The 14,203-nt window shown below is 37.0% G+C and overlaps 1 protein-coding gene across 1 annotated transcript; it reads left to right on the top strand.

Annotated features, from left to right (window-relative positions):
* Nucleotides 1-12,028: 12,028 nt before the first annotated feature.
* Nucleotides 12,029-12,700, top strand: LOC103075831 (NEDD8-conjugating enzyme UBE2F-like). The gene is given in 3 exon segments (XM_082930991.1): nucleotides 12,029-12,070; nucleotides 12,073-12,248; nucleotides 12,298-12,700. Coding segments are annotated over 3 exon segments (621 nt in total).
* The last annotated feature ends 1,503 nt before the right edge of the window (nucleotides 12,701-14,203 follow it).

Raw genomic sequence — 14,203 nt, 5'->3', positions numbered from 1 at the left:
TCTTTCCCTGATCTCTGTTGAATCTGTAAGCTTGTACTAGTCAAAGCAACATAATATAATCATATTATATGGTTAGAAATGCATCAAACAACACTGGGTTTGTCACCTGCCCACAACTGTTGAATCTTTGCATTAGAACCTTCCCAAATTTTGACCTACAGTGTGGCTAAAAACAGAACTGCTGGGAGAGGTTTTATAAAGGAGGGGAAATTCTTAGGTCTAACATTTGGGCAGTTTGATGCTCTTTTCTATTTTCTTAATCTTCTTCCTAAGATGAGTATTATGGATTGAATTGTCCCTCCCAAATTAAGATATCAAAGCCCTTGCTTCCATTACCTTAGAATGTGACTGTATTTGGAGATAGAGCCTTTAAAGAGGTAAATTAAAATGGGTTCATGAGTGTTGGTCCTAATCCAATATGACTGCTGTCCTTATAAGAAGAGTATTAAACACAAGACAACACAAACTGAAGGGTGACCATGTGAAGACAGAGAAAGAGGGAAGAAATCTTAGCTCTCACAAGAAATCAAGCCTACTGATACTTTGATGTTAGAACTCTAGCCTCCAGAATTGTACTTTTTTATGGCAGCCCTAGTAAACTAACAAAATGAGAAACATTTCTCAGTTCAACACATCACTTTAAAATGCAAAGATTTTAACTGACAGATCACTCCATTTTTATAAATTCTGCCTTTCCCCCCCCATGACTACTTTTTAGAGGTAAAATTGTCTTGAAATCAAGCCAAGAATTTATCAAAAGCTTTATTTTTAACTGAATGTTATGTGTAGCAGATGATTTTATTAGAGGATTCTCCTATCAACACTACATTTTGTGTCTTTAACTATTGTATATTGTGAATTAGCAACGCATTATCTCTTTCCTTCATTCATTGCATAGTGTATTTTTACAAAAATATAATGCATAGCATATTTATACAAAAATATAATTTTTCCCGTTCATTTTATCCAAATGTATTCCATTGTATTTAATTATCTTGCTCATAATTTTCACTGAATATACTTTCTCTTTATACAACAAATAGTATACTAGAACTACTTTTTACCTTCCTTTTGAATTATATATTTCCTTTTGTTGTTTTTGGCTAGTTTTGAAACCTGATAAAGCACTTAAGACGCTATTTTCACATTTTGTATAATTTCATATTTAACATTCATAGTCTGTGCATTGATATACAGACATTTGATGATATAATTGTTGTTTCCGATTTTCTTTCTTTCTTTTTTTTTTTTTTTTTTTGCGGTACGCGGGCCTCTCACTGCTGTGGCCTCTCCCGTTGCGGGGCCCAGTGGCCATGGCTCAGAGGCCTAGCCACTCCGCGGCATGTGGGATCTTCCCGGACCGGGGCACGGGCCCATGTCCCCTGCATCGGCAGGTGGGGCCTCTCACTGCTGTGGCCTCTCCCGTTGCGGAGCACAGGCTCCGGATGCGCAGGCTCAGCGGCCATGGCTCACGGGCCCAGCCGCTTCGCGGCATGTGGGATCTTCCCAGACCAGGGCACGAACCGGTGTCCCCTGCATCGGCAGGTGGACTCTCAACCACTGTGCCACCAGGGAAGCCCCCGATTTTCTAATTATACTTTTAAGTTAATTAATAGGAAACTTGTTCATCGTTAGGTTTTGTTATTTTTTTACAGCTCCTTCCTCCTGTTCCCACATCATTAGTGGAGTTCTATATAGTACACTTTTCATGCATATATCTGAATATATTTTCCCCTTTAAAATCAGGTATACAAATACTCATATCAAAAAGACATATCCGGGTTTCCCTCGTGGTGCATCGTGTCCCCTGCATCGGCAGTCGGACTCTCAACCACTGCGCCACTAGGGAAGGCCAGAACTTATTCATCTTTATATGTTCAGTACTTAGCACCGTTTGGCAAATAAGTACTCGAAAATGTGTGTTGGATTAAATAATAAATATATATGAAGTGAAATCTCTAGATATAAGCCAAATGAATATGGTTTTTGCAGGGTTCAGACAACCTAAAAAATTGTGTGCTTGCATTTTTGCATTGAAAAGTGAAGTGAAGTGTGTTAATGTCTTTTAGCTGTTAAGAGATGGAGCTGGGCTATTAGAAATAAGACTAATGAGTATAATGCACATGGACCATATCTCATTTTTGCGCCCCAGCGCCTACTACAATAGCAGTAAGGGTAAATGATTAATAGATAAAAAGATGATTATGTGTTCATTTTTTACTAAGAAAATAAGAATATTTGCAGTTTTGAATGAGGTAATATGGAGTCAATATATTTTTGAAATTGCTAAAAGTGTTAAATAGCAAATATAGAATATGTAGCGCACTGAGTTTTTAAAAAATCAAATCTCTGATTATGTAATAAACTGGTTTACCTCTGACTCTTGGTACAATTAGTATATAAGGTGAAAGAAAAAGAATACACCTATTCAGATAGAATTGTGTTTTCCTAAAATAGATAGAATTCTTTGCCAGGATTCTGAGGGACAGTAGTGTTACGACTAATTGTATGTAAGGGCAATTTAACTGAAATATCTTCCATATTTCTGATCACTGGTGGTAGTCTGGTTGGCTCATGAGCATCTACATCCTTGCTCAGAGCTCATGATTGTTCTTTTTGCTTTGCCACACAATACCAGGCGATGACTGTTCCAGATGGAGGATAAATATTCTTTAGTCAAAGATGTAGAAAATGAAGCTAAAAAGGAAGGAGAGAATTTTATAATATAATTTCAGCATATTTGCATTTCATCATCATTTATGTACTTCACTTTCTATATATTTCTAACTAGCAGTCTCTATTTCTGCCGTCAGGAATCTATGCATTGCAAACTCAGACTTGTGTAAAATGATGAAATTCTGCTTCCTGAATTTTAAATGCAAAATCTGGCATGTTCATTTACATGAGAGGAAATTTGTGGTTATGGCCAACAGCCACATTTCAGTACATTCAAAAACATATTTAATTATGAACAGAAAAGTATAATATTTAAACAAATCAAATGGCATACTTTTTGTACACAAATCCGTTGCATTTTTGGTTATTTCCTCCTATTATTATCTGACATTTATATTCTGCTTTGGTGAACTTTGTTTCCTCACTGTCTTCCACTTGCCATCATTCTTCAATCTTCGCCTGTGGATCTCTCACAATCTGGAGCACCCTCACCTTTCTTTTCTTCACTGTTCAAGTTCTCCATGTTTTATAAGACTAAACACTTGTTTTCTTCTTACCAAAAGCCTTTCAGAAATATTTCAGTCCCACTTAAATTTCCTTTTTGCCCCTACTGACAATCACCTCCTTACTCCTTCTTAATTGTTTTAAAAAATATATATCTTATTTCTCTATAATAATAATGAGACTTTTAATGACAAGGACTATGTCCTATAAATTTTTAGGGTTTTCCATTTCACTAAACTTAGTGGTAAGAACAAGATTCAACAAATATTATCTGAACTGAAAAAAACAGGTCTTGAAAAATGCATTTTATAGTAGAAAAACAGTTATCAAATCTTTATGACAAACGCTTTAAGACTGAGGAAGAATAAAATTGACATGGCAGTATAATAGAGGCTACTAAATTGGGAGCTGACATTGTGATCACAGAAATTGTATACCCTGATGAGGAGGTTAATATAGAGTGCACTCTATTTTGGTTATCTATCGCTGAATAACAAACCTCAAACCTTAAACCAACAACAGACATTTATTGTCTTTCATGGTTTTATGATTTGTCTAAACATGTTTGGGTGGATCTTCTGTTGCATGTGGACTTGACTGGGGCTGCAATCACCTGGAAGCTACGTGGAAACATCCAAGGTGGCTGACTTGCATGTCTGACAGTTTAGTAATGGCTGTTGTCTGGGAACTCAGGTGAGGCTGTTGAGCAAAGAGCCCTAGTTCTCACTACATGTCTTCCCCCTGTAGTTTTAGGGACAGCAGTGTCTCCCTCCCTATTAGTAGAGAGGACCTCTCTCTATAGCTTGGGTTTTTCACAGAATTACAGTTAGATTCTAAAATGGAGTGTGGCACGTGTGTGAAAGTAGAAACCACAAATCTCTTCAGGTACAGCTTTAGAAGTTACATAGCATCACTGCCTCCAGATTCTGTTGGTTAAAACAAGTAATAAGGCCAGACAAGAAGAAATAAGGAAAAACATGTCATTTCTTGATAGGAGGAGTGGCAAAGAATTTGCTCTCACCTTTAATGAAAAATCATCTCTGATTTTCAACTAAAATCCTGGACATTCATCAAATGACTACCTAATTAGCTGATACTTTGAAGTTAGACTTTTCAACTTTTAAAAGTTAATGTAAATGACTGCACTGGATTTTCCATCTTGCAATGTTAAATTGCACTTAAATGACTAAAGTATTATTTTTAGTAAGGAATATTTCATAATATTAATGTGCTTTATCAGATTTGTGTAAAGCAAGTATAATTACCTCTCTTCCTATACTTGTACTATCATATATATAACTTAATTTTTGTTCATTTTTTCACCTGTCCACTGAAGAAGACAAAATCCAGAGATTTCTTACAGCCTGTGCATCCCAAATGGTGGTCCCAGACAGCAAGTCAATCGGCAGCATATATCTTAAAAGCTAGAATGGTTTCAGGTCATTGCCTACTTTTTTTCCAGTTTGACAGACCTAGCCGACATTATTCTGAGATTCCCACAAAGCCTTCTAAGGTGATATGATGTTAATAACTCTGTAAGTCCCTGAAATGTTAGGATATAATCTTAGTATAGAAACCACAGAAAACTGAAAGCACCATCAGACATTTTCAGTACGGAATTGAGAATCTAGCCTAATTTATCAGAGTTAGCAGTACAAATAAAATAGTTACTTGTGGTTTCTTATAAAAAGACTACCACCATGGCTAGACTTAGAAAAACAGTATCATTTTCATCAGCAACTACAAACCAAATACTATAAAGATTGTCTTAAATTTTCTTTCACACTGACCCTATGACTTAAAATGTACATTTTAGAGAAAAATATATAAATAGTTAAATTATAATACTTATATAATTATAGGATATATTTCTAGCTTAGGGAAACAGAAGACACATTCTTAAACTACTTTTATAATTTGTACTACATTTTTATCATTCAGTTTTTTTAATTCTTCATTTTGAAATAAATTCAGACTTACAAAAAAGTTACAAAAATAGTCATAGGATTCTTATACGCCTGACATTCAGTCTCCCAAAATGTTAAAGTCTTATATAACCACAGTGTGATTATCTAAACCAGGAGATTAATACTGATATAATACTGTTAAATAATCTACAGTCCTTATTTAACTAACATTAATTGTCACAGTATCCAATTCAAGATCACAAACTGAATTGAGTTATCATGTCCATTTAGCTTCCTTTAATCTCAGATGGTTTCTTAAATTGAAGTCATTTCTATCTGCGTTGAGAGAATGAAAAAAGTTCCTAAAAATAGGAAACCATAAACAAGACCAAAAGACAACCCTCAGAATGGGAAAAAATATTTGCAAATGAAGCAACTGACAAAGGATTAATCTCCAAAATTTACAAGCAGCTCATGGAGCTCAATAACAGAAAAACAAACAACCCAATCCAAAAATGGGCAGAAGACCTAAATAGACATTTCTCCAAAGAAGATATACAGATTGGCAACAAACACATGAAAGAATGCTCAACATTATTAATCATTAGAGAAATGCAAATCAAAACTACAATGAGAAATCATCTCACACTGCTCAGAAAGGCCATCATCACAAAAATCCAGAAACAAACACTGGAGAGGGTGTGGAGAAAAGCAGCCCTCTTGCACTGTTAGTGGGAATGTAAATTGATACAGCCACTATGGAGAACAGTATGGAAGTTCCTTAAAAAACTACAAATAGAGCTACCATATGACCCAGCAATCCCACTACTGGGCATATACCCTGAGAAAACCATAATTCAAAAAGAGTCATGTACCAAAATGTTCATTGCAGCTCTATTTACAATAGCCAGGACATGGAAGCAACATAAGTGTCAATCAACAGATGAATGGATAAAGAAGATGTGGCACATATATACAATGGAATATTACTCAGCCATAAAAAGAAATGAAATTGAGTTATTTGTAGTGAGGTGGATGGACTTAGAGTCTGTCATACAGAGTGAAGTAAGTCAGAAAGAGAAAAACAAATACTGTATGCTAACACATATATATGGAATCTAAGAAAAAAAGAATAGGTCATGAAGTACCTAGGGGTAAGACGGGAATAAAGACAGACCTACTAGAGCATGGACTTGAGGATATGGGGAGGGGGAAGGGTAATCTGTGCCAAAGTGAGAGAGTGGCATGGACATATATACACTACCAAAAGTAAAATAGATAGCTAGTGGGAAGCAGGTGCATAGCACAGGGAGATCAGCTAGGTGGTTTGTGACCACCTAGAGGGGTGGGATAGGGAGTGTGGGAGGGAGGGAGATGCAAGAGGGAAGAGATATGAGAACAGATGTATATGTATAACTGATTCACTTTGTTATAAAGCAGAAACTAACACACCATTGTAAAGCAATTATACTCCAACAAATATGTTAAAAAAAAATCCAACCCCCCCCCCCAAAAAATACATGCAATATTATCATCATTTTTCGAGTATCAGTATTAATTCCCCTTTATGTATTAGGATCTGAAAATAATTGTGAAACTGTGCTCAGTTGCCTTTTAGTCCCCAAAATAGCTTCTTACGAAGTGAGAGAGTGGCATAGACTTATGTATACTACCAAATGTAAAATAGCTAGTGGGAAGCAGCCGCATAGCCCAGGGAGATTAGCTCAGTGCTTTGTGACCACCTAGAGGGGTGGGATAGGGAGGGTGGAAGGGAGATGCAAGAGGGAGGGGATATGGGGATATATGTATACGTATAGCTGATTCACTTTGTTATAAAGCAGAAACTAACACACCATTGTAAAGCAATTATACTCCAGTAAAGATGTTAAAAAATAAAATAAAATTTAAACTGTAAAAAAATAAAAGCTTCTTACAGATAGATGATATCCAAGGTAACTCAACCATTTCAAGGACATGAGTTTGGCCACTAGATGACAATAGAGTCCTTTTCTTTCAGTCTTGCCCAGTTTTCCAGTTTAAGGATTACAACCAGTGGCATCTTAACCAAAGGCTTTATAATATTCTAATACTATCTGGAGATGACACATTATGCTAGAAGATTCAACATTGTACAGATCACATTGTCTTATAATTATCTGTTAAAAATTATCTGTTTTAGTGTCTGTCTCCCCTGCTACACTGTGAAGTACTTAATGAACCTAGTTATCTTTTATTTATTCTTACATTCATGGTATCCAATACTACAGCCAATAGTTGACTGTCAGTACATGCTTAATATGTACATTGCATATATATTATATATTTATATATATAAAATGTACTATATATATATATATCCATTATACCTTTAAAACAACTTTCAAACAAAATAAGGATTAATAAATTGCCAAATGTTTTATGTATGCTCTATACTATTTAATTCTTTGTTTTTCAACAGAATTGAGATTTATCTCTAAATTTGTTCTTTGCAGGCTGGTTTGGAATTCTTTATTTGGTCAGTTGCTCCAGAAAACAGTACTTAGTCATTGTCTAGTCTTAATGTTGAAGGGTCTTCTATCTGACTCATGCAATCTTCTTGATCATCTTTTAACCAATGGTGACAATATAATCTAGGTTTAGACCAATTAAATGTAAATAGAAGTACACTGTGAGCTTCATATAGAGCTTTTGCTTTTCTTATGTAGATGTCATCTTGTTCCCTTCTTTCATCTTTGCATTGAAATGAGTGCAATAAGGCTCCTTTATAATGAGGTGCTACATTAGTCATCTTCTGATCATAGGAGACACAAGTGAAAGCCAAGGACAACAGCCAAGATTATAGTTCCACCTTTATTGAGCCCCTGAAGAAATGGCAGCAATTGCCTACATCTGGAGTGCTTGTATATGAGATAAATAAGCCCTATATGTTTGTGCCACTGTATCTGGGCTTTCTGTTACTTAAAAGCTTGATTCATTCCAAAAGGATAAAAAGTCTATAAGTACTTTGGAAGTAAAAGCTATTATTCTTTGTTAACCAGTTTTTAAATTCCATGAACAGGTAACATGTTTATCTTTATATTAACTTTATAGTGACTAGTAGAAAGCCTCATACATATTAGGGAGCTGAAAAATATTTGCTTAGTAAATTTATGAATGAATAATTTCTGAAATTTCTAGATGAAGCTTATTTTAAGTTGAAGTATTTTTTTGAGATGGCCATCCTTACTCAGAAATAAATAAATAAATAAATAAATAAATAAATAAAATTTTCAGGAATCAATAAAAATATAAAACAAAAGGACAACCTATTGAATGGGAGAAAATATTTGCAAATGATATGACGTGTAAGGGGTGAATATCCAACATACATAAACAGCTCATACAACTCAACATCAAAAAGACAAACAACCTGATTAAAAAAATGGGCAGAGATCTGAATAGTCATTTTTCCAAAAAGGACATGCAGGTGGCCAACAGGCACATGAAAAGATGTTCAACATTAGCTAATCATCAGATAACTACAAATCAAAACCACAATGAGATATCACCACACAACATGAAAAAAAACACAAATAAATGTTGGCAAGGATGTGGAGAAATGGGACCCCTTGTACACTGTTGGCCAGAATGTAAATTTGTGCAGCCACTGTGGAAAACAGTATGGAGGTTTCTCAGAAAACTAAAAACAGAACTAACATATATGACCCAGCAATTCCACTCCTGGGTATATATCTGAAAAAAAAAGGAAAAACACTAATTTGAAAAGATACATGCACCCCAATGTTCACAACAGCAACTATTTACAATTGCTAATATATGGAAGCAACCTAAGTGTCTATCAACACTTTATATAAATGGATAAAGAAGATGTGGTATATATATATATACAATGGAATACTACTGAGCCATAAAAGAGAATGAAATTTTGCCATTTGCAGCAACATGAATGGATTTGGAGGGTATTAAGCTAAGTGAAATAAGTCATGTAACAATGTCTTTTGGAATTAGAGTTTTCTCTATATATGGCCAGGAATGGGATTGCAGGATCATGTGGTAACTCTATTTTTAGTGTTTTAAGGAACCTCCATACTGTTCTCCACTGTGGCTGCACTAAGTTACATTCCCACCAAGAGAGTAGGAGGGTTCCTTTTTCTCCACACCCTCTCCAGCATTTATTATTTGTAGACTTTTTAATGATAGCCATTCTGACTGGTGTAAGGTGATACCTTATTGCAGTTTTGATTTGCATTTCTCTAATAATTAGCAAACTTGAGCATCTTTTCATGTGCTTATTTGCCATCTACATGTCTTCTTTGGTGAGATGCCTTTTCAGAACTTTTGACCAGTTCTCAATTGGGTTGTTTTCTTATTCTTGAGTTTTAAGAGATCTTTATATGTTTTGGATACCAGTACTTTATCAGCTATGTGTTTGTAAATATTTTCTCCCACTCTGTGTCTTGTCTTTTTGTTCTCCTAAAAATAATTTATTTTTCAAGAAAATAAATTTGAAGAACAATAATATAACAATTTTAAGCTGTAGTCATAATTTGTAGAGATTCTCCACAGCAATAAAACATTATGTAACTATAAATATTTACATGACTAAGGAAATACAATAAATAATATAATATTAAATAATTCTCAACTATTTCTGGGCAAATTACCTCCCATTATTTGAAATCATTTCTGAAAAAATGTGTGCTTATGGTAGTGTTGGGTATTGGTATTGTTGATTAATGGAGGTAAAAGAAATAAGATGCTTCCAGGGTTTTTAGAATATAATGTTGCCATAACTGACAAATGGTTTATAATTATGAGCTCTTCCTTGTTTCTAAGTATATACACCACAAGCAGAGGCTTGGAACTTTTTTAGTGTTACAGATGAGAGTGGGTTTCATGAACGATTTATTGATAAACAACCTATTTATTATTGAAAAATAAGGAATTCAATAATGCAAAAAGTTAATTCAATGTAATTTATGCTCAGTGGCCCAATTATAGGTTGATTTTGATCAAGTAACCGAGAATACAGCTGTATTAGGCAGGATTCCCAGTTTCAAGCAAGCTACCTCTGGCCCATTTAAGCAAAACAAACAAACTTTTTAACATATTCATGGCACAATGTGACAAAGATGGATAGCTATGGAACAGATTTGTACTTTCTATTCTGTCGGATAGAGTTGTTGCTGAGGAACTGCTGCAAATTATGGACTATATCTCCCTTCACCTGTGAATCCATGTGGGTCTGGTGGCTGGATCTCATCTAGGATTGTGAGGATAAGTGATGTGTGTCACTTCATAGAATGGCTTTAAAATGGAATAACTTCTTCATTCCCATTTGTTCTTGCTTTAACTGCAGATGCTGACAAAGCCTTAGGGGGAGATAGAACATAAAGATGAAAACAGCTCAAGCCATCCACTAACTAAAATACCATCAAAGTTCAGTGAGTTGATGAGAAATAAACTTCTATATTGTAAACCACTGAAGTTTTGAGTAGTTCATTCAAGCAGCTACAGTTACCTTAACTGATATATGCATAGAGTTGCTGGAATTCTAGATGATCAGGCTTGGAAAACTGGCAATGATAATGGAAAAGTAAAAGTGAAAACCACAGCCTAATCTCACCACTGAATCAATTGGGTGAAGACACTTCTGTTTCCACAGCTGAACACTAGAAATTGTAACTTTGCCACTGGCACTGGACACTGGGTTCAGCTGCTGGCTCTGTGGACCCTGGCACACCAGGATACTTGAAGTTGCTGCAGTCTCTGCAGCTACTATTAGAATTTATTTTCTATCACATTTGATTTATTGTATAAATAACTTCTGACTCAAAGTCCCAGGTGAAATTGGATGAGCTTATGTCACATACAGCTGTCTAGTGTGCAATGTTGGGTGTTGGAAAAATGAGTATCTTCCCTTTTCAGCCTTTATAGTGGGAGGTGATCACCTAAATTTCTATGCTGAAGAGTCATCTGATTATTAGGTTATTCAGATATACACTAAACTAACAATTAAGACATTAATTCTGAGAAGTGTACTAGTTACCTATTACTGCACAACAGATTAATCCCAAATATGAAGGACTAAAACAATAAAATTTAGTATCTCACAGTTTCTATGAGTTAGGAATTCATGACAACTTAGCTGAGCGTTTGTGTCTCACAGCCTCTTATCAGAGACCTGATAGGGGCTGCATGAATCTGCTGGCTTGACAGGAGCTAGAGGATCTGTTTATAAGATGGCTCACTCACAGGGTTGTTGGTAGGGAGCATGGGTGGACCTCTTCATAGGATCACCAGGTGACCTCATGACATAGAAGCTGGCTTTCCCCGAACTACATAATCCAAGACAGAGCAAGAGAGGCAAATGCCACAATTTCCATTATGACTTAGCCTTATAAGTCATACACCATCACTTCTGTCATATTTTATAGGTCACAGAGACAAACCATGAAGCAATATCAGAGAGGACTACACAATGATGTGAATGTTGGAAGATAAGGATCATGGGGAGCTAGTTTTTGGACAGTGGCCACCGCAGGAAGAGTGGAATTTTGTCACCATATACTTCAGATTTCACTACAGAATTTTAATTGTGGAACCAGTAAGGTACAAATAAGAAGAGGTTATTTTATTGATCTGGGTACTACCAACTATTTCTCTGAGTTTAACTCTTTAATTGCTATATCGACCAATTTCCGGGGTTCCAGTCAATTTTGCAGGGAGGGGAAGAGCTCATCTCAGCTCTTAAAAATGACTGCCAAGACGGAAGAGAGAAGCCGAGTCTAGCCTCATTTCCGGCCCCGACGCCTGCCAAGCCACTTCCGGTCCAGCGTCCAGAGCTGGGTGTGGCTGTGAGCGTCGCGTGTCGCGCCCGCTGGCTGTTGGGCGCCGCCCTGACTCTCCCGTCTTGTGGTTCCCAGGGCAAGGTGGCAGTAATGCTGATGCTGGCAAGCCAGCTGAAGCGGGATGATGGTCGGTCTCAAAGGGTCGCTCCCGGGAGTCAGCCACAGCCTCTGACTCCACTCAGCGGGTTTCGGCGAGAGACAGTCTACTTGTTAAAGAGATTGCAGAACTTGAAGCTAATTTACCTTGTACATGTAAAGTGCATTTTCCTCAACCAAACAAGCTTCATTGCTTTCAGCTAACTGTAACCCCAGGATTTTTTTTTTTTTTTTTTTTTTTTTTTGGTTTTGTGTTTTTTGATAGATGAGGGTTACTACGAGGGTGGAAAATTTCAGTTTGATACTGAAGTTCCTGATATGTACAACGTGGTGCCTTCCACAGTGAAATGCTTGACCAGGATCTGGCACCCCAACATCACAGAGACAGGCGAAGTATGTCTGAGTTTACTGAGAGAACGTTTGATTGACAGCACCGGCTGCGCTCCCACGAGGACACTGAAGGATATTGTTCGGGGATTCAACGCTTTGTTAAGTGATCTTTTGAATTTTGATGATCCACTGCATATTGAAGCTGCAGAACATCATTTGCTAGACAAGGAGGACTTCCAGAATAAAGTTGAAGAGTACATGAAACATTGTGCCAGAGGACAGCACGAGAAGACTGCAGCGCCGTGGACTGTGCGTTATAAGTTTGTCTCCAACTGAAACAAAAAGGGAGCCTCTTCCTCAGTCCTTGCGCTTCCCTCGGTCCCATTGGGTCCTCAAGTCCTGTGACCATGTTGTCCTGAGGAAGAACCTCTTCATGACTACCCATTGTAGATGGAGAGTTCTACATAAATACAGCAAGAGAATGTGTTTGGGGTTCTCAAGAGTTGTGCTCTTACCTTAACATACTTACATTTTTGCAACTGTACTGTATAGGCTGGTGGTGAGATTCTCAAGAAGTTGTAATGAACTCAGAATTGAGGGTAGAGCTTGATTCTTTCCCTTCTCCCAAAGTCAGTTCCCTGCACAGGTCATGCTAATGATGTGCTCAGTGTAGCTCACAGATTGGTGGTTAGAAACCCACTACAAACTGATTGGATGCAAATTCTCTTAGTTCCTTCCACAAATGTTAGCCTTGCCTAGATGTCGTGAAGCTTCCAAAAATGCATAACCATTCACTGTAGATCACTTACTGAAATGCATACTTTATTTAATGTAAGTATATTTTGGAACATTTGTAATTTGTATTATTTAATGCTTTAATTATCTTTTTTCTACTCTCAGTTTAGTTTGTATTTTCATTGTATAGAGCAGACAGAAGGATGTTGAGTCAAACAACTATTGAAGAGAAATACAAAGGAAATATACAAAGAAATACAAAGAAAAAAATGACTGCCAAAAGCATTGCTGATAATTTCTATACCTTCATATTTCCAAGGCAGTATCAAGAAAATGGGCTGGAAGGGCTTCCCTGGTGGCGCAGTGCTTGAGAGTCCGCCTGCCGATGCAGGAGACGCGGGTTCGTGCCCCGTTTCGGGAGGATCCCACATGCCGCGGAGCGGCTGGGCCCGTGAGCCATGGCCGCTGAGCCTGCGCGTCCGGAGCCTGTGCTCCGCAAATGGGAGAGGCCACAACAGTGAGAGGCCCGCATAACGCAAGAAAAAAAAAAAAAAAAAAAAAAAAAAAAAAGAAAATGGGCTGGTAAGAACTGGTAAGAATGAAGAGGTCAGATGAGAAGTTGATGCTATTCAGTTGTCTGGATGACAGTTAAAGCACATCATTTAGATGCCAATGCCTGAGGTGGAAAAAAATTATAGAAATATGCTGAGTATCCAAAAATAATGATGGACATTTAGGACCAGGATGGAACGCATGTATATTGGGAAAATACCAGCAGAGGAAAGAATGCATGGTTGGAGCAGATAACAAGGAAAAGTGCAGAAGGATATAAGGCATAAAATGGAATGGGGGAACAGATCATTTAGGGTTTTATAGGCAGTTGTAAAGACACTGGATTTTACTTTGATATAAGAATATTTTGGAGAGATTTAAGTAAATGAAAAACATTTAAAAATAGTTTAAGGAGGGCTTCCCTGGTGGCGCAGTGGTTGAGAGTCCACCTGCCGTTGCAGGGGACACGGGTTCGTGCCCCAGTCTGGGAAGATCCCACATGCCGCAGAGCGGCTGGGCCCGTGAGCCATGGCCGCTGAGCCTGCGTGTCCG

Source organism: Lipotes vexillifer, unplaced genomic scaffold (genome assembly GCF_000442215.2).
Source record: "Lipotes vexillifer unplaced genomic scaffold, Lipotes_vexillifer_v1.1 scaffold1244, whole genome shotgun sequence".
NCBI classification, from domain to species: Eukaryota; Metazoa; Chordata; class Mammalia; order Artiodactyla; family Lipotidae; genus Lipotes; species Lipotes vexillifer.
Note: the sequence above shows the minus strand (reverse complement) of the source record. Positions and strands in the feature narration are given on the sequence as shown.